The sequence below is a fragment of the Papilio machaon genome, chromosome 15 (assembly GCF_912999745.1).
Source record: "Papilio machaon chromosome 15, ilPapMach1.1, whole genome shotgun sequence".
In the NCBI taxonomy this organism is placed as follows: domain Eukaryota; kingdom Metazoa; phylum Arthropoda; class Insecta; order Lepidoptera; family Papilionidae; genus Papilio; species Papilio machaon.
Window position 1 is genome coordinate 2,797,024 of NC_060000.1, and position 22,225 is coordinate 2,819,248.

Below are 22,225 nucleotides of genomic sequence, written 5' to 3' on the forward strand. Positions count from 1 at the left end.
ACGTCTCGCTCGCGCCGGCGCGAACACGTGTTTATTTGTATGTTTTATCCTTCGGCGGCTTTAAACCCTGCCCACCCCGACCGCAAAGTGCGCTCCGCCGCCCGCCGCGCCCGCGCCCGCGCCCTCGCCGCCTCTCGCTCGCCGCCCGCCGCTCGCCGCTCGCTGCTCACCGACTCGCCCGCGAAACTTTGTCCGAAGTCGACGGGCGCGGACGTACGCCGCGTATTAATAGCTACCGCCATCCGATACCGCGACTCCGGCCACCGCGCGGTCGCGACTCGCGACCCGACCGCCCTCGCCGCCGCACGTATCCTACGCACCTCGTACACGCTTCGCTTTGTTGACACGCAATAGATACAAATTCTGCAATGATAAAAAGTTAAAACAAAAATTTGACTAATAAATACGTAAGCGCAACGTGCGTACGACCGCGTAAATACCGCGCGAAGTTCCGTCATTGAAACTAGTGAAAAAGTTTTTCGTGGCGCGCGGGGGAGACACCCTCTGCGCTCGAAAAAATCAGCCCCTCGCGTACCGCCCGCCCGCCGCCGAACTTTTCATTCACCGGGAAAAAAAGTGTGGCAAGGCCGCCGCGTGACGTCACAGCATCGAGTGGCCACGCGTCCGTTCCCTAGCAACGTGCTCGCATCTCGTCACTCGACCCTTCTAAACAACAGTAATCCTAGTACGTGTGTCACAATGAAAGTGCTCGGGAAAGTGGGCTCGCGTTCGCCAAAAGTGTTAGTAGTGCCGAACGTGAAGTGAAATGTAGCAGGGGGCGAAGACGACGGACTCTATGTGCAGCACGCAGAGGTCGCGGGTGTCGAGGATGCACCTGACGGGGGCGTCGAGCGGTGCCGTGTCGCCGGACACCAGCTCCACGTTGCTCCATGAGACGTACACCAAGATGACGTCGGACATACTCGCGGAGCGCACGCTCGGCGACTTCTTGTCGGAGCATCCGGGCGAGCTCGTGCGCACTGGCAGCCCGCACTTCGTATGCACGGTACTGCCACCGCACTGGCGCTCCAACAAAACGTTGCCAGTGGCCTTCAAAGTGGTCGCTCTGGGTGACGTGGGCGACGGCACCCTGGTCACCGTCCGCGCCGGAAACGACGAGAACTGCTGCGCGGAGCTCCGGAACAGCTCGGCAGTTATGAAGAACCAAGTGGCAAAGTTCAATGACCTCCGATTCATCGGCCGCAGTGGTCGCGGTGAGTGCTGAAGGTGCAGTTATTGTTACACATTAAATATTATTATAAACGATCGTCATAACCGAAATATATTGCATTGGGAACTTGAAAACAAATCAAATATCTACTCGGTAAATTGAAGAACTCACCAAAATTAAAGAGAGTCTTCTTTTTTTATCAAAAATCAAGTAACTAAAGTGAAATAATCAGAAAATCTCTGTATCATCATCTCCCTGACCTAATCCTGTTCACGTAGGGTTGGCGCACCATGTTTTCGTGCTCCATAATGATCTATCTTCCGTCATCTCAGTCGTCACTCCCTTCTTTATCATGTCATCTTTGACGCAATTCATCCATCTCTTTCCTCTTACGTAATCCATCCATGCTACATCTCCACACCTATAAATAAAGGTATCCGTGTCACATGGAATTCTTCCCATTCCTAATAACATGTCCATACCACGGTAACCTTTTACTTCTTAATTTCTTTATTACTGGTGCTACTTTCAGACATCCTCTAATATTTGTTTAATATTTGTTTAATTTGTATCCTATCCACCCATACGGAAATGCAAATATTAAGATGGATATGTGGGGTAAACATATCCATTTTAACATTCCGCCACATGTACTCTGTTCTCATCCATCCCTTTACCTGCTAAGTATATGTAAACATCTAAAAGTAAAACATAAATGTTTACAATGCATGAAAAAATGCACAAAATTGGTGTGTTCGCATGGCTTCATATATTATCAACTATTTTCACGCTTGCCTACTCCATTACAAAACAACAATATTTTTGAATTTCATATTTATTAAAACACAATAACTACCATTAACAAATTCGAAACCATATTCAAACGATCTTGAAAAAGTTTAAATGTTAAGGAAAAGTCCGTGACATTGAAACGTATTTGAAACTTTTTCCGGACAACTTAAGAAACTCGGGTGAATGTCAAATAGGGGGAGGGCGGAGTGCGGACATCCGGTTTACATCCCGCCCTTTTCTTAACAACTTTCCCTTCACTAAGACGAAGCGCGTCGGAATTTTTTTTCAGTACATTTTTAAAGTAATATTACATTAAAAGCACTGTCTGTATAAGTTTGTTACTAAAATTAAATTACATTATATTATATATTTATTATTGAAGAAATTAATAATCTTTCATTGATTTTTTTGGTATTATCTTCTAATTTATTTTAAATTCTAACAAAAATTCGTCCATCTGAACTTTTGCATTTATTATTTTAGTAAGATTACTAAACTATCATATCTTTCAAATATATTCAAACGCATAAAGTAGAATTTCATGCAATTATAACAATTTACTTAGTTATGAAATGTTTAAACATGTTTTATTGTCTAATATCTAACATTTACTCATCAACATGCCCTTTTCCCAGAGAGAGTCAGTCCAGTATGTACTACACTTTCATACATCTCTATCATCAGTCATATCTAAATTCACTCCCTTCTTATGCAAATCCTCTTTCACACAATCCACCTTTACTTTCTTCGGTCTTTCTCTACCTTTGTAGCCATCCAAATCCAATCTCATTGCTTTCTTATTTTTGTAATCATGACATCTTACTTTTTACTTCTTACTTATAGTATAAATGCGAATGTTTATGTGGATGAATGGATTAATGGATGGATGTTTGTTTGAAGGTATCAACGGATGGACTCAACGGATCTTGAAGAAATTCGGTGCATATATAGAACATAGTCTGGAAGTAAACATAGGCTTATTACGTTTTTTTTTAATTCCGCATTGACGGAGTCGCGGGCGAAAGCTAGTAATACATATAAGTCCATACCAATCTAACGTTACTTCTAAATTAACGTTTAATAGGATAACGTAATAAAATCTTACATATAAAATTCTTGTGTCACAATGTTAGTTACCATACCCCTACGAATCGGTTTGATTTATTTTTATGACTTTTTTATGCATATTCAGTAGGTCTGAGAATCGGCTACTATCTATTTCTCATACCCCTATTAAGTTTTTTTTAAACTGCACGCGAACGAAGTCGCGGGCGACAGCTAATAAGTAATTATATTTTGTGAGTACTAACAATTTTAACTAACAGATTATTGTTAAAGCAAAATTAAAAATTAAGGCAATCTATAGGTATTACTGAAAGACATGAACTTAATGTGAGCATATTGGTTATAATTTAACCAACAATGACAGAACATCAGACAAAATAACGAACGAAGTATCACTTAAAAATTGTGATATAAAACAAGATATTATTAATTCTGTTATATAGATCAAAAATTTTTTAAACGTTGACCAAAATGTAAGTAAAATATTTGGAATTTACGTCATCCTCAACTATGTATGTAATTAATTACAAATTGCTTCGATTTCCTACTTCATTACACTTGGTTATTACGTTTGTACTCAACGTCTTCTTATATGATTAAGAGTTAATAATAAATCTGTCGTAAAGATTGACTTTTCTTCTTGGTTAAGTTTTAAAAATATATAGTCGAAATAGCAAAGTAATTCGTTATGAACGTAAATGAAAAAACGGAATTTACACATTAAGCTTACTATGACAGCAGTATCTTACTTCTGTACTTGATAGCAAGAAGGTCAAAAAGGTCAAACAAGTTTTAGTAAACAAAAATTGAAGTAAATCAAACTTCAAAATTGATTACAATCAGTTGTACCGTGAAATTCATGTATTTACGTTTTCCTGCCGATCCTATACAATGGCTAATACAAGCATCCAAATATCAAACGTTTCGTCAATACGCCGCTAACAAATGTAGTTAAGTCGCGCTGGTCCCCTGACTCTATTGTATCGCATTCTGCCATTTTATCAATGGATAGTTTTCTTAAATTGACTAATAATAGAAAATTAATGTGACAACGACAGTCTAAGTGCGTAAGAAGCTTTGAAGCTTTGCCTATTTTGAAACTAACTGTTGCTAGTCGTCGGCGTAGAAATAAAAAAATAACCTCTTTCGCTACCTATTGTATGCATAACGACACCTTCCATTAAAAGTCCCGTCAAAATCTTTCCAGACGTTTCGGAGATTACCCGGAAAATTCGCGGTCTTACGTCTTCTGTCCTGTTTATAATATTAGTCCAGATAAAAAGAAATAGAAAGGAAGGATAGAAAGAAAAAAACTTGAGAGGTGTCAAGGGACACCCGGATGGAACGAAGTTCCTTTCTATTAATTAGTGAAGGAACCAATGTTTATTCTATGAATAAAAAACTTAAGTCTTCACAAGAAGTACATTTTATTTCTATGAATTTTCGTTATATATTGTCACGTCGTTGCCATAGTGAAGTAGCGCTCATTCGTCGTTAACATACTTACACTTTTCGTAAGAATTTTTTCCGTCTAGCCCCCTTTCACAACGCGCGATAAGGAACTTCGTTCCAAAAATAGAAAGGAAGGATAGAAAGAAAAAATAGAAAGGAAGAATACGCTTATCTGGTGTTGCTGCTCATGGACAATTTTAAGGCAACCGCACCACCATTGCAATAATAATAATTATATGAGAGAAGTTAATTACATATAATTTTTGTTCTAAGGTCAGTAGTCTCAATACGTGTGCTAGACGATTTCACGAAAGAAACCTTTATCTCATTAATAACTAGCTTTTGTCATAAACTTTGTCTGCGCAGAATTCAAAAGGGTGAACAGTTAACATATACGCATAAATTAATCGTATTCCACGGGAATCATACATATTTACGGAATCACAGCCTATGTGTTCTTTAAGACTGTGTTCTATATCTATACCAAATTTAATCGTGATCCATGCAGCCGATCTGGAGATACCTTTTAACAAACATCCAAACATTCGCATTTATAATTTTCAATACCTTTACATTAATCACACAGTAAGTTAAAAAAACAATATTAAATTTAAAAAGATCCTTTGATTTCATTGTTATTCATTCTGTTAATTTTCCTTGTTTGTTAAGAAAAGATGTAGAGATTAAAGTACATGTTGTTATTATTTCCGATTTTAAGGTAAAAAGGTTTTTAGGTAACAGTATTTTCAAAAGTTTTTGAATTAAATGTTGTTTTTCTTTTCTTTTATTTAACAAATGTTTCCTTAGACTAAAAAGTCTAAAGAAACAAATACATCTAGTAAAATAAAGATTTAGTATTTACATCATGAAAAACTACTTTCCCTGAAGTTTACTCGTCGAAAAATTCATTTATATGTTAGTAGCTGTCAATCGCGACTCTGTCCGCGCGGAATTTTAAAAAAAAACTTCAAAGTAGCCTATGCGTTCTTCCAGATTATTTTCTACATCTGTACCAAACTTCTTCAGGATCCATTGAGCCCTTCTTAAGTTACCTTCTAAAAAACATCCATACATCCATCCATCTCTCCATCCATCCAAACAGATTTTAGTGATTTAGTGAACAGAAGATTAGTGAGATTATGAATACAAATAATAAAGAAGATGAAAAAAGTAAGAACTAACATAAAAAAAACCCTACTTTATCGACCATTCCCTTAGTTTCTATTTCCTTTTTCGTAAACGTATTTAAGAATATTTAAAAGCAGAAGAAAAATCCAGTGGATATCGCATCGCATAAACCCGAGCCGGTAACAAAAAGCCGTCTCGAACGTAACCGCAACTCCAACTTCCGTAGTGTTTTAATCTGAAGCAATATTTTAGAGCTGTGCAAATGAAAAGTTAGTCCCGGATAAGACTTGAAGAAGCGGCCCGCCTTCTCGTTCGCTAACCAATGGAAAATGGCGGAAAAGCAACGTCTTCCCCGGAGGCGGGGCCGCGCCGCCTGCGGTCGCATAGCCATTTCAATAAAAATTTTCCTTTGAAGAGTTCTTTTGCGAATGTACTCTGCGGTCTGCGCGGAACGATCGTAAGGAAGCCTTAATTGCTATTGCAGTTTCGCTCCCACTCGACTTTTTGATCTTCGACATTACATTTATTCAACAAAACGATACGATTGTTTTTACAATAGAATATCGTCTGTTACTGTTTGTTTTGTCTTTATTTAAATAAAAAATCCTTAATCATAAAAGTCCGTTGTATGAACAAGTTAGTTACGTACATTTGTTTTCAGACTAGTTCCAATGAAAAATAGATTGAAGACTTTGCTGGCTATTAATATTGGCAAAGACGATAAAAAACCGTTTTCATAACATTAACATAAAACTTAAAATTAAAATACTTTTTTAATCATCGATGTTTTATAAAGCAAGAACCAAAACTTTGAACGTAAAAGTATGATTTACCAAACGTCAAGTGTGAAAGACGTTAAAAGTTGTTCGGTGTTTTAGTCGGGGCGACACGCAAACATCGTGTAGGCTGCCGCCACATTCACGCAACCGCCATAACCGGCCCTTGTCAACCATAACGCGGCCGCAGCGACCGGCGGCGCCCGGTTAACCGGTAGACCCGGCCGCCGACCCGACCGGTTACCCGGTTAGCCGCGATGGAAAACTACCATTTCATTTATGGTTTGGGGGTGGCTGTGCTAACTAAGCTGGGCCGCAAGTTGCGTAACTATGCTTTGCGGCGTCGCGCGCCCGCACGCACATTATCTCATCGACGCTTGCGACAACTCTCACACGCAACAGTTCAAACCTTTTATATCTACCTTAATATGTATTTACATAATACTTTGTTTTCTTATATTCTTTTTTGTGATTGTCTGCTCTAGGGCAGGCCTCTGTGCAGAACATTGCACCCTATGTTTATCTTTTATGCCGTTGCAATCTTGTCAGATTGATATTGTTCATCGTATATCAACGTCGTGCTAAGATAAAAATATTAAAACGTCACAAATAATTTTCGATAATCATAAAATACTAAACCATTAAGACGCTAAGGTCTTATTACTCGCTTATAGAGACGTCAACGGTACCGAATACAATAATGTGTCACGAGTGTAACATTGTCGATACCGTTGGTGACACCTCAGCTAACATCGGCATATTAATTCAGTCAATTAGCGCGCGGGCATTAGCACGTCGTTATAGCGGGCTACGACGACGCGCTTGTAATCGCCGCGACTGACGACGACGAGTGTATTTGACAGCTGTCAAATTGGATTGCATCCAGCTATTAGGGAACTTCGTGTACGACGACGAGTAACGTAAGATTAAAGGGGATAAGGTGCTTAGGCACATAATAATTTATTTTGAACTTTTTAAAGTTCATTTATTCATGATTTTTTTTCTAGGACTCCGCTGTCGTTAGGCTAGTGTCTTTCTCATTCTTTTTGAAAACATTTTTGAGAATAATGTGTATTAACAAAAGTGTCACTGAAATAATAAATATGTATATCGCCTTCAATCTGAATGTCTTCAATGTTATCTTATCTTTGTATGAAGGTTTTCAACAGCAGTTTGTTAAAGGCAGTATTACCAAGTACAAAACATAATAGATTAGTTACCACACTAAAAAGTATAGTAAGTAAACAATTATAGTCGTTTGTTTATAATATTCTTAATTCTTAACAACCAGCCACTGTTTATATAATAATTTTCACTTCTCGTCAATAAATTAATAATTCGTAGAGTCATATCCATATTTTGCTATCTTCCCGGATGACTAGAGTTCCGTCGGGGCGACACTATTGTCGTGCGACTCCGCATACTCCTCACACTTCACTCACTAACTGCAAGCACTAATTGCTACACATGTGTACAGAATTTAATTTCTAATATAATTATGTAATAATACCTAATTAAATTTCTTTAAGTTGGTTCACAGTTATACCGATGCAAACTTTCTCAGATTATCAGATGTTTTCAAATTAGAAATACCAGTAGAGTTCACTATTAAGTTGTGTAATTTTTATTCCTTGTCGAGATGTCAAGACGAGTTTGGCTGTATTATCTACACAATTCCAAAAACATTTACTGTTCAGACGCACTACCAATAAAATCACAGATGGCATTAAAATAATTGTAAAGAAACTACGTAGGTCAGTCAGAAGTTCGCGTTACGTTGACGCCGGTAGACAAAGTAACAAAAATATTGCCAAAAAACGTAGGATAACATTATTAAGTACCAATTATTGTCTGTGCTTATTATTAAAAATTAATAAGCTTGAAAGACCTCATACAACATTTTGTATATTTCTTTCAAACGAACCCAACACCCACGACTATGCCGATTAGCGAAATCTCTAATCGAAAAGTCTAATATGTATGAAACTGAAAATTACTTTTAATACGTTACGTGCTAGTGTATTTATTGCTATACATTTAACACATTTTGACAATTCTACTAGCGGTATTGCTTTTCGAAAGTGACTTGTCTAGGGGGGCTGATCTTTTAGGCAAAGCTTAAATGGATAACAATTGGCTAAAAATTGTTAATAAACGTCAAGCAGCTTTTTTTTATTATAAGATGGCAAATGAGTAACAATCCAGCTGAATTCGTTGAAATAGCGAAGCGACCGCTACCCATAGCATCCGCAGTCGCAGATGTGTTGCCTATAATCGACGATGGAAGGGACGCGCAGAAAGATAATATTTACCCCTCCTATACGTCCTCTCCTCCGTCAAACCTACTTCTTCTTCCCAACCTTTCCATCAAAGAAATGTGTGGGCAGGGAAATAGGAGTAAAATTATAAATCCTGCACACACACTCATCAGACGAAACGCAGAATGTACTTAGTTGAGAATTAAGATACTTGGAAACATTTGTCTGGCGAGTGCGGATATTGTCGGCTCGTAAAAACGGTGCGATGGTATCGTGCGGCATGGTATGGTATCGGGGCATTAAGTAGGGGTTGTTTATTTAGGCGCGGCACGCCGACACGCCGGCACGTCCGCGGGCGGTGGCGCGCCGCGGCTGGTACGGGCCCCGACTGCTGACGGTACATCACTCAACGCTGCCGTGTCTTCTGACGGTATTGCCATTTGTTTTCGTTTTCTGATAGCCGATGGATCGAGACAAAAGAACTATTAATCTTACTAATATTATAAACTAGCTTTTACCCGCGACTCCGTCCGCGCGGAATGAAAAATAGAAAACGGGGTAAAAATTATCCTATGTCCGTTTCCTGGTTCTAAGCTACCTGCCCACCAATTTTCAGTCAAATCGATTCAGCCGTTCTTGAGTTATAAATAGTGTAACTAACACGACTTTCTTTTATATATATAGAGATGCGAATGTTTGGATGGATGGATGGATATTTGAAGTTATCTCCAGAACGGCTCAATAGATCTCGATGAAATTAGGCATAGATGTAGATCATAGTCTGGAAGAACACACGGGCTAGGTACTTATTTTTTTTTATTCCCGCGCGGACGGAGTCGCGGGCGACAGCTAGTATTTATAAAATTGTAAAACAAAGCCGTTACTAAAGCGTCGATACGTCAATTTGTCTTAGGTTGTTACTTAAAGTTTTTAATCTAAAAATGACCAAAGATCCAGTAAGAGAGAACAGAAATCGTGCAGTAATCGTGTAGTAATAACAATGTCATAAATCTGCTCTGTAACTTGAATGCGAGGTAAAGATGTGGTACTGTAATTTGTAAAATATTTCTGTATCATTCCCCTAAAGTGAAAGTAACACTGACGCACGCCAGTCTGAAAGGAATAAGTGTCGGGCTGGGGCACTGGGGGCGCCGCTGGCCGGTTAATAAAGTCCGGCGGCCGCAACAAGCCGCCTCTTGTACGCCGTCCATTTTTAACGAGCCGCGCACCGAGCCCGCAGAAAGTAGCCTACACATGAAATCACGTATGAATGAGGTTTTTTCCCAGTTTTTTTTCGCGTGTAGCCGACGGCGTCCCGCTTCAGGCTCCATTAAAGCTTACATGTCACTCGCCTCCCCTCCGCGTCGCCACGTCTCCCCCGGTCGCGCCGGGAGATGGGGGAAATGGAAAAATCACAAAATCGGTATTGGCTGCATCCCGCAGCGAGTAAAGCGCTCCACAATACAGCTTTGACGGACGGTCATTTAATATTAACTGTGGTTTTTCCGCAGATGGAAATGTTTTTTTTATTGCCAGCGTTATGCCGTGATGAAGTGGCCCCGCCGTTGTTTGTGACGCGCTCTGACGTGTTGCGGATGAGCTGCTCTTTTATACTATCCACTCTCGAATGAAATTGTTTCATTTTCAAGTGTTTATTTTGTTCAAATATTGCACGAATTCACAATAACAACACTCATCCCTTTGTGAAACGAATTTAATGTACGAAATGATTTGTAGTCTTTACAAGCGTGATAAGTAAAACAAAGCATAATTCGTGGACGCATTCTCTCTGTACGGAAGTACTAGTAACCTAAACTGAAACCAGAACAATTGATCGCTCGTGGAATTGAAAACAAACCGGCAATAAATTTTTAACTTTCCGAACAAGTGATCAAATCGAACTACAAAAAGTGGGCGCCCGACGAAAAGAGTTGCGACCACAGATGAAATTTATAGCCTGTCATTCCAAATAAAAGTTTCGACGAATTGGTTTTCCGGTTTGAATGTATTAATATTGGATTTGTTGACTTTGTGCTGATAGTATTTTAATTGTTGAAATAGATACATAGGAAATTAAACAAAATTAAAGTTAAATATAAATTTTTATGTTTATTGTTGCAGGTAAATCCTTCACGCTAACGATAACGGTATCAACGACGCCGCCGCAAGTGACTACGTACAATAAGGCCATCAAGGTGACGGTGGACGGGCCGCGGGAACCGCGCTCCAAAACCAGTTAGTATACCAACATACAAACAGACTGGGTACATATGCAATTTATTCTCCGCAACAAAACGACAAGCGGGTATTTCGCGTGAGGGTAAGGTATCCACTCCAATTGAAAAACCGTGGCAACCTCTTTGTGTTATTGGCGATCCCTGAGCATGCTCTTCTACTCTTAAACTCATACATTCGTAAGCAAGTCTAACATTGGATTTTCATTTCCACTGGTACAGAAATTGTTACAGTTTGTTGTTATGGCAGTGGTACCCGACGGTTATGGATGCACAAAGCAAACACGAATATAACATGTTTCATGTATGCGTAAAGAATAGATACTTTTTAAGATGCTGCCTTTGCATCGTCTTTAACTCGTATTGTAATTATATCGAGGAGACCAATGTATTTTTGGTGAAATTAATGATTATAGATTATTTCCACACTTGCACGGTTTTCATGAATTTTTTTCTTACTCGTCATCAACTGCCTTGTACAGTGATCCAAACCAATGAATTAGTGTTAGTCAGGCAAAGCTGATAATTTCTCCGTCGTTCTAGTATCGAATACACTCGATTGATTTCATGTTGAATTTTACTTTTTAATACTTTTGCTTCAGTCATAAATATTCCGTAATAAATAATTTATGCTTCTGTTGTTTATAATTAAAATAAAAATCTAATTTCCGTTTCAATAATGTATATTATTCATCTAATGAATTTCAATTTCCAAACAATTTTGGAGTTTTGTTATAAAAGTTAATGAATTTCGCTGTAAAATATCGTGGTTTCAAATGAAACTAAAGCAGTAAAGTGAAACACAAACGTCCGAAGCGATCCAAAACAAACAAGTGTAACCGCAAAACATTCGAAAACAAGCTCCGTGATGAAGGTAATTTGTTAATAATTTCTGAAAATGGCTAGAGATCTTTCTTTAGTTCCAACTTCATATCCTAAATGGGAAACAAAATCCTTATGAATTTTTGTTTGCTTTTCGTTTGTTGGTCATCGTTTTCTGCATAGTCTTCATTAAATTTTTAAATAAAAAAAGCAACGTTATCAAGGCGTTATAAATGCTGAAAATATAATATCAATCAATCTTTATAATTTTAAATAAGTTTTTGTAAGTTTGTTTGAATAAAGGACAATCCGATTTACATTAACATAAAATAAACCAATAGAAGTTTACTTGAGGAAATGCTAGGAACGTTGGGTGACGATAACAAATGACGGTGCCCGCGTGGGCTTCTCCAAATCACACCTAATGCTCGATCAATCCTCATCACGTGGAAGAAATTAAAATAATTGCGAGCCCGGGATAGTGTTGGCCTTTAGAACCCCGGCCGTTGAAGGGTTATGTACGGCCAGCATATAATTTCGTGCAATCTGATAATGCTAACAAATGATAATGATAATGCTAAGTGCTGAAATAGTTAATATAAACTGCTTACTGAATTTTTCTATTAGAAAGCTTCTTAACTTGCACCTTAATGATAGTTTTGTACGTCTTGTGCTTCCAATGTTTGTGTGTCACGTGTTTACTAAGCAGCTGATAGCAGATGTTTGATTTTCCATTTAACATCAGATGAGCCGCTTGCTTATTCACCTCCTTCTAAAAAAAAAAAAACAATTATTATAAAATGTTTTCCAAAAATACGCAAAAAAATTAAAGACGTTCGTGCTGTCTGTACCGATAGCTCTGTAGACGAATGTGAGGGCACAAAGGAGGATGCTGTAATGAATCGGTTGTTTAATTAATTAGTCAAGAAAGGGCACGAGGGTTACGGGGTGCGGTGGCGCGGGGTGGTGGGGAATGCCACCCCGCTCGCATGCATGCCCTGCATATTGATTTATTATGCCGCCAGCTTCTATACGGAGACGATAAATTATTTAATTCTAGTAAGTTCCGACGACTGTTTACGTCGTACATATGCGAGGACGGGCATCGGTATACGGGCGTTAATGACTTAGTTCGGGAGCTGTTAATTCTGTGCGTTGTTCATTACAATGTTCATCGGCCGTCCTTTGTGTTGGCGCTTAGTTTGCGATCGGAATCTATCAAACGGTACGCGTGTTCCCGATTTAGAGTTTCCTAAGTGAAATTAAATGACCAGTAATGTAACATATATTTTTAAACTATTACGCAGATGTGGTAGTTATAGGGGATATAGATTCGGCTCTATTTAAGATTGAATAGTTATATTCTTGTAATTTAATAATCAACAACAGCTTTTTTGTTGAAATTGTAGCATATGTGAATTCTACAGTAGTATTATTTGCATTTAAAGCTTTAATAATGGTTTAGTGTTCCAAACTTCATTGTTTTTGGCGAGCGCCCTTTAAAAGCTCATTTAAAATAGCAGCATGTCGATACGAAGATTCCATAACGCGGTCCATCTTTGCGTTTACTATTTTTACAGTCCGGTGGGTGGTTCGGTTTACAGCTTTGCCGTACAGTAGCCGCCTCCAATTTAATAATCGGCTGGATTGTTAACGATGTTTTTCTTAAGGCAGCGATGTCTGGCTATTTCGGTGCGCCAGTGCACGCTCGCCGGACCACCCGCGTCTGTACTACTCGTGTAACTGCATTCCATGTTTGTTTGCTTATGATCGTGTAACTAATGAATTGATGTCTCGTTTAGTTACTTTAAACGACAATAGCTAATAATTTTCAAATCATCACCAATTTCAAATGATATTTTCAATGAATTATTTTTAATTGTGATTATAAAACTGGTTATAATTATTTAAAAATAATTTTGGCTAATCGGAATGAAGGAAGTGTGCAAAATTTAAGTAAAAACATACGGAGAATGTTTAATTTAAATTCAATTAGAATGTCTGCCCGTCGCAGCCATGCTCAGCCAATGTAGAAAATAAAATAGTAAAGGCTAACTATTTGAAATACTTGGCATAATAAATCTAACTAGACCGGACGCCACCCTCAGCGTAATCCTTTAATCAGGTCCACGGTAGCCCTTTCCACCCCATTTTTCCCTCCCATCTGTAACATACTCCCCCCACCTCCCCACTCGAAGCCCCTCGAACGGTGCAAATGACAGTTTCTAATTCCGACTTGCCATGAAAGTGTGTAATTGTTGCGCCGTTGATTTATACACTCGCAGGCTTTTGTAGCCGACCGCGTATGTGTGAGTGCGTCAGTGTCGATGTGTGCGTGGCATTTTCAATTGTTTTCAGTCCGATGCATCTGCATTTGTCAATTTGACATTTCAAATATCGAAGAGCTTATTGGTTCGCATAATATATTGTTCAGATACCCTCGCAAAGCGCAATTCGCATACTGATTGCTAGCTATATTATATGTTAACAGAATAAATAAATATATAAAACATTAAATTACATAATAGTTTAATTTACAATAGATTTTTTATAATTTTAAATTACTAAACTCCTTTTTACTATACCAAAAATAAACTAATAAATCAATTTTTCCAAGTTAGAAGCGAATTGCCATATTATATTATACCAAATACGGTTTTCATTCACAGATTCTATACTGAGTCGAACAAAAAGACGTGCTTTACGGTCCAGGCCAGTTCTAATCCACTGTTTTTATTTATTATCTGTGATCTTACTTATATAAATGCAAATATTTAGATGGATAGACTGATGGATCGATGTTTGTTACAAGCTTAAGGTATCTCGGTGAAATTTGAACACATAGGCTACTGATTTTTTTTTCCGCGCAGATGAAGCTGCGGGCGTCTGCTAGTTTACTGATAGTATAGAGAAACAAATTAAACAACGTAAGCTCATCAGATACTTTTAAATTACCTTATCTAAGTCGCCTTTCAACTCAGTTTACATGAATATAGTATTTTTCCCCAAATCAATGAAAACGAAAGTGTCAATAGAGAAACTTCATCAGTGGCGTTCCGCCGCCGCCGCCGTACTCTGTGCGAGCGGAACTTGCGACAAGATTGAATTATAACCTGAATAGTGTGACCAACTTCAAAGCTTTATATCGGAACATTTCATATTTTTAATTTAAATTTGAATCAATATTCATTTAATTTGTATTGATGGATATATGTTATTGCATTACATTCTAATGTAAATTACATCTAAATTATTTATTACGGTAAAGGAAAATTACATTTAATTTGAATTAAACAATTTATCATGGAAGTTCATGACTTCAATATAAGCATTATTTTCATATAAATGTAACCTTCAGGGTTTATCATATAGTTCTAAAATATTTATCCTATAATAAGACACAATATTAAATTTAACAACTGTCAATTCAGAAGTCAAATATATCCTGTTTTTTCTTGTAAGTACAGGGACACATTACATATGCGTGAAGAGTGAAGAGTGTCGCGGCATTGGCATGCGTGCGTGTAGCGTCGATAATTCAGCAATCGGAAAGTGACAATTACAGCCAATCGGCATGCCACACTCCCGCGCCCTCTGTATCTCCAGATTGAACGTAATATCAACTTGATTAACTATTTGATAGTATATACCATTATGCCTCGAGAGACGTGGCATGCAAAATCTAAATATTTGGATCACCTTTTATTATTATTTTATCCTTCAATCAATCGTTTTAATGTTCACAGATTATTAGGTCCAAGACGCTTCTTTAATAAGTTGAGCGTTTTGTATTTACCACATGCTCTCTTTCTGTCCTATTTCTAACAAAAAAGTTTGGTGTGACAGATAGTATATGCATAAAATAAAGCCGTATTTGTTATACTAATATATTATATAATATTTATAACTCAAAAAAGAAAATAGGTGGGAAGGTCAATCAGCGCGAACGGTGTCTCGAACAAAAGCTAGTATTCTGTATATGTTCTCTGTAACCGAATCGCATCGTTGTTCGACAGGTCTGCGACACGCGGGTCGAGTGAATAATTCCGTGCTCGGATTCCACAACCTGTCTGCCCTCGCGCGGGAGTTAGGGATCGCATCAGAGAACTTAATCAGCCATGTCAATTATTTTTGAATATACATGGCGTAAGCTGAGTTTCATTGTGCTAAAACCTTAAAAATATTTGCACCTTTAAATTATATGAATGATTTGAACGATATTTTATTATAATTTAAGAAATAGGTTATTAGAGGTCGATTTTTGTAGATCAAGCTACATTTTTAGTTTTATACCTTGAGTTCTCCTAAGTAGGAAGTTAAGCGATTCAGGAGGAAGTTTATTGCAATATCATAAGATACAAGTAATTGAGATGTATAAGTAGCACTACAATCAGAAAGTGAATTAACGTACAAATCGCATTTTAATAAAACCTTTATTAAAAATCGAAACATTGAAAGTTCCGGTGTTTCCCTTTTGAATCCGTAGAGTCATCGATAAAATGGGAAAACAAATCCTATTTGGCTCAACAAAAACACCCGAATGTTCTTAGATTTGTACCTACAAATCGGTTGCCAATGACGTAGTTAATTAAAATTGCACGGAACACTCAATAAGGGCACAGCTAGGCCTGCATCAATAATTCCATACATCTAAAGGGCTCACTTCATACCGGGTTTGCGATACTAATTCCGACACGTGCTAGAATTTTGGGGGAACGGGGTGACGAGTGTCAATGAATTATCGAGTGCCTAGGAACAACGAGGGCGTAGCTTATGAGATATGATGTGCTGTGTTCAAATAGATTGCGTTTTAACGTTTGCGATTGAAGTGGAGGAAATCAATATATCTTACTTATATGCTGTTAACCAGGAAATTTCTGTCAGATTCTCATGTAAATATTGGGAGGAAATTTTAGCGGCGTCAATAGACTAATTATTAGGCTTCCCCATAATAGACCGTAATAGCTGAGGTGCATACTATTCTAGTGGGTTCGAATCCCATCATTCGACTATTGTAGTGAAGACTTATAAACTTTAACCTTATCTGGAATGGTTAGAAGAAATATAAAATTACTCTCAATATCGTGGTAGTGATTGGTATGAGATATCTGCAGTGCTGACAGTCGAGAGCAGCTTGTATCGTACTGATGTAGTGTTGTCGCTCCTAGGGCAGCAGCAGCAGTTCCACTTCGCGTTTGGGCAGCGGCCCTTCCCCTTCCCGCCCGACCCGCTCGGCGGTTTCCGCATGCCGCCCATCACCACATGCCAGAGTAAGTACAACTGTATTTTTTAATTTAGTTTTCTAAGTAAGAAAGAAGTACTACTATATTCTTCGCCATTGTAATAAATACTGTTTGTTACGTGTTTAAAAATTGTATGTACGATTTTGTTTAGGTTTTAAAAGATTTTGTTGCTGTGCGAGTTGGATGTTATTTTCATTGACGAAATATGGCGATTATTATTGTTTACTAAACCATACTTAGAGAACTAGCTAATGTAAAAGGCAGTATTTTTGCCAAATAATTTTTGCTAACTAAATATAGAAAAAGACATTTACGTCAAAACGCATAACATGCTAAAACCAAATCCAAATCGGTATTCGACATCGATACCTTATAAATGCCGGTGATCGTTCAAAAGTGAATGAGTCACAAACTGCGATACGCTAAACTATGTTCACTAAAGCGCAGATTCAATCAGTCCAACAAAAAGGGCGTACGCGAGTGCAATGGAACAAGCGCGGCCACCCGCCGAAATCCCCGTCGCACCAAAACAACTCGAAACGTGAAAAAACATTCACAAATCGACGCGCCACGGCCACGCGCCACGCGCCGCGTATCGTATAAAAACCGACTCCACCGATCGCCGGCCAAAAACGGAACCGTGATACCGAAAAATAAAAGCCCGTAATACTCCTGAAAAAAAATAAAGTGGACGGAACGTGCGGATGGCTCTCGGCAGCGAGCTGACCGGCTCTCGATATCTTTATAGCGCTGCTCGCAGCGCTCGATATCACGCCTGCAAATGTTTTTCATTGATAATTTTTTTCTCTTACGATTAATAATACATCAAACTGTTTTTCAATATTTTTCCGTTACTGATTTCGGATAGCAAACTACTTTTTGCAAAAGATGATGTTGATTTACTTTCTTAGAATTCTTCCTTTTGCTTCTCACTGAACGATAACGACATCCAGTACGTTCAGGGAACTATAATTTTTAGCTGATAATCATGATATTGTTATATTTAAATATAGTACAGGTTAAGCTAATGGGCAGGGCTTTACAGTATCAATGGATATTGGATGGATATAAGAATTGTAATGATAAATATTCATTTACGATTAAGATATCTAATGATAAAAATACATTTATCATTAGGAATCTTCTGCAACAAGAATATTAAATTAAGCTTATGTTATAGACATGAGTCAATTCGGGCTGAGCTCGAGCAACTCGCACTGGGGTTACGGCGGCGCGGGCGCGTACCCCGCATACCTGCCGTCGTGCGCCGCACCCGGGGCCACGCAGTTCAACCCGCCCGCCCTCGGCTTCGCCGGCACCGTGCCCGATCAGGCGCCTAATCAGGACTTCGGAACTAATAATACAGGTACACCACTTATGCAGTCTAATATATAACTGACCCACTTGACTTAGATCTATGTTCTCTTTTCATTGCAGACTTTAGTCATTTTCCTAAAAGACTTTCTTTAGTTCATAATATACGATAACAACAGCTTGTAACTATAAGTAGACACCTGATTTTATCGAGTATACATGGTTAAAGTTAGCGTTGTCTTATCTTTTTTAACTAATCATTGTAAATAATATAGCTATCAAGATGTTGACAACCAATTATTTAATAAATAAAAATATGTTTTGATGACTAGAATTCAGAGTTGATCTAATTATCGCCAGCAAGTACAACATTGTTATTTTCTTGCTTAATCGCATATAAAATTTAATTCGGTCGGAAGACTATAATTCATTATACCAGAATGGTGAAATTAAATGCACCAACATGGTTTACGAGCGACATCCTCCTTAAAATCGTATGGCCAGCGCTGGGCAGCGCGCATTAAACCGCCTCTCATTATAATTTACTACGGCTCGGACGCGACCGATCCGGCCGATGAATTTATTGCCGATGCGTGCCTGCCCCGGACAAGCGACACGAAAAATATAGCGCCCTATTAAAACTATCCTAACACGCACAGTGCCAAGATATATTGTCACGTTGTCTTAGCTACCGAAACATTTCCAGGTCACAGCTAGCGAGAAAGTGATATTGACAAATGACACTAAGGATTTTAAATTGGTTAAATAGGTCCAAAAGGACAAATAGCGTAGGACCGAAATAATAAAGGAAGCGGTTTGCATGACGTTAAATATTTACTTTATAAGAATAACAAATATACTTTTAATTCCTCCTCTTCTGAATGCTTATTTCAATTAATTAATTGATTACGGTCTTCATTTGTACAGTACTTCCGGATACAACAGGCGTGGATTTGGATCAACAGCTGTCTGGACTGGTTGGCTCGTCGCCCTCGCATCATGGCAGTCTGCTGCCACGGTACAACAACAACGCCGACTACGGCCTGTCGACGGGGCCGCGTTCGCTTAGCGATAACAGCTCCCAGCCCGAGTCGCCGGTCCAAGACGACTTGCTTACCTCCAACACGACCACCAACATCGGCCACAATCACTCAAACAGTTCCAACTTCCCCTCCCTCATGGGTTCACAGAACTCGTACGGTGGAGGGAATTGTAACAATTCCCTTTACCCCGTTCTACCCGCTAGTCTACTATACAGTCAGTTGTACACAGCGGCGAATCAGACACATAATTTTCATTCTTTACATTCGAATTCGATACATTCGACACAAAATCATCATAACGAATTACAAACGATGATGGATCAGATATCTTCAACAACGAATAATCACAGACAGCACGGTAATCACGGACAAGGAGATTTGTTACTGGGCGGCGGAAACTCTTGCGCCGCGGCGGCTTCCAGAGGTGAAGACGGCAGAGTGAACAGCCTAGGACAGCGCGGCAATCCTCAGCCGGACAGTAACACTGTTTGGCGGCCATATTAAAACATTTTACAGCTTAAATTCAAACGTAACATTTGTGGCACAAATTGTAGAAATCATGTTGATACCTCATTGCCCTAGTTAGTTTAGTACTTTGTAAAGACGTTATTTGATTTACACATTTTTATTTGTTAAATGAAAACGTGATGATAACTATAACTAAAATTTTATTTGAAATACAATTTAAATTTTCAATTAGGCCTAGTGCAACGAAATAGATATAAAAATTATACCTGTAAAATGTATGATATTGTTAAGAGAACATGAAATAGTTAAATTTTGTCAATTTTTTTTTTTATAAGAATTTGTTCCCGTCCTACAAATTATACGATTTTGGCTGAATAGGGACAATTAATTGTAAAACATATTAGCAAAACTTGTTTTAAACTATCGTCAAATATATTAGCCATTCGCTACAATATTTTTTTCTTCGTAATTTATAATTATGTTATTAAAAACCTATGTTTAATATTTAAAATTATTGATTGTAAACCAAAATACATACGATAGCTCTGTTATATAATAATTTGTACAAAAGATACTGAATTTGATATTAAATATCTACGAGTAGTAAAAAATTCAATACGTAATGTAATTAACTCTACACTAAGTAAATTAAATAATTCATTTAAATTAAAATGATAATGATTTAATTTTGTAACATACTTTAGTTTTAAGCATTTCATGCTTTCATTGTTTTTAATATCAAAAAAATGTAAAATAAACAAATTGTAAATATACTAAATTGTTGTAAATGCATTTTGTAAAGTGCAATAGTATTGTAATTATAAAGTTGAGTAGATGTATACTGTATTACTTAGGCCCTCTGTACACAGTAACGTAAATCTTTCAAACTAATATTGTATAGCGTCGAAAGTATCGCGTAGAGGTCCGTACACACAATGCAATATCATCGTCGGTAGTAGTCTACAAGGTGAGTACACAGCTCAATAATTTACAAAATGTCAACTGTATCCTGCTCCGTCATGTTAAAAATCACAAAAAAAATTCTCACGATTATCTTGACAAACAGGTACCGAGCAACTTTGGCGAATCAACAAAATATCGGCGACGCTTGCTTGTGTACTAACCTCTACGGCACCGCATTGCGTAAGTCGCTTAGCGTCTAAAATAGCCGATTTACGAAGAATTACATAGCCTTGTGTACGAAGGGCCTCACTGTGAATTCGTTTGTCGTGTCACCTGTATACGAACATTTCTATCTTTGTTTTTTCAAAGAGATTCAGAGGGATAGCGATATTGTTGCGATACAGGTATTACGATAGTGGAAACTCACCGTTAAGATACATTATCTGTTGATTATATGAGATCTGTCCATTTGTAGATATTTATTAAGTAGGTACCTCAAGGCGCTAAAAATATGCGTTTATTAATTAATTAATATAATTTGACGCTTTTTCTATCCTCATTTTAATAACAAAGTCCCATATTTTTGTATTGTTTCATAAACGAAATATCAAACCTTTAAAAAAACTAAGAAATTACGATATCGCATATTATACTTACTTGTATATATACTGTTTATGATTTAACTACATTAAGAGTTATGTTAAAAAGCATATTTTCTTTTATAATTCGTCTTATGTTTTGGTGAATTTACAAAAGATTATTTGTTTGATAAATTTTCAAATGAACAGCCATGTGAATGTGAATCAATTCATGTCTTTACAGTCCGAAGAGACATTGGAAAACGAACTGATTTAGTTTCGACAGTTAAATTCTTAAATTTCTTTGTTTTAAATGAACAATGGTTGTGAATATGTAAAATTAGGTCTATCAAATGATTCATAATTTTTTTGTTTCCATAAAGTATTTTGTAGTTTTCTTTTTTTGAATTATTCGTTGAATGTTGTCGCATATAAAACAATCAAGTGCAATACTAAAATGTTACAATGTTTTAAAAGCCATTAATCTAAGTTGCGTAGCAATTGATTTGTGATTTCCGCTTGTCGTTAAAACCATTTCTGTTTATTTGTAGCGGAATTAATTTTATAAAATAAAACTCTAAATGCGTACTGTTTGTTTTCTTTTTTCAAACATTAATCAAACAGCTGCCGTTTTAACTATTTTGAGCGAATGTGGTTCTGTAATTTTATTGGACATTGCAAGTGCCAAATAACTTTAACGCTACCAAACTTTAATGTGAATTATAAGATCAAAGATTTTAAAATCACATTGAAATTGTGCATAAAAATCTTTAATACAAGCTTAGGTTTTTAGTAGGAAAGATAAGATAAGATAATATTAAGGAAGATTTCAGCATAAACTATTAATATAACATTTACTTAAAATCAGGCACAATCCAGAAAATACAGTTATATTTTTCCAAAAACTACCCGTAGTATTGTACAAATTTCTTTCTGTTCCAAAAACTGAAGGAGACTCTTAAGAAATCTGCCAGTATC

General features: G+C 37.5%; 1 protein-coding gene across 1 annotated transcript; it reads left to right on the forward strand.

The window, feature by feature from the left end:
* The first annotated feature begins 322 nt into the window (after positions 1-322).
* Positions 323-19,833, forward strand: LOC106720988 (runt-related transcription factor 3). Its single transcript, XM_014515799.2, has 5 exons — positions 323-1,214; positions 10,764-10,877; positions 16,852-16,968; positions 18,122-18,307; positions 19,183-19,833. The coding sequence occupies exons 1-5, from the start codon at positions 797-799 to the stop codon at positions 19,800-19,802; spliced, it is 1,455 nt and encodes a 484-aa protein (XP_014371285.2). The 5' UTR covers positions 323-796; the 3' UTR covers positions 19,803-19,833.
* The last annotated feature ends 2,392 nt before the right edge of the window (positions 19,834-22,225 follow it).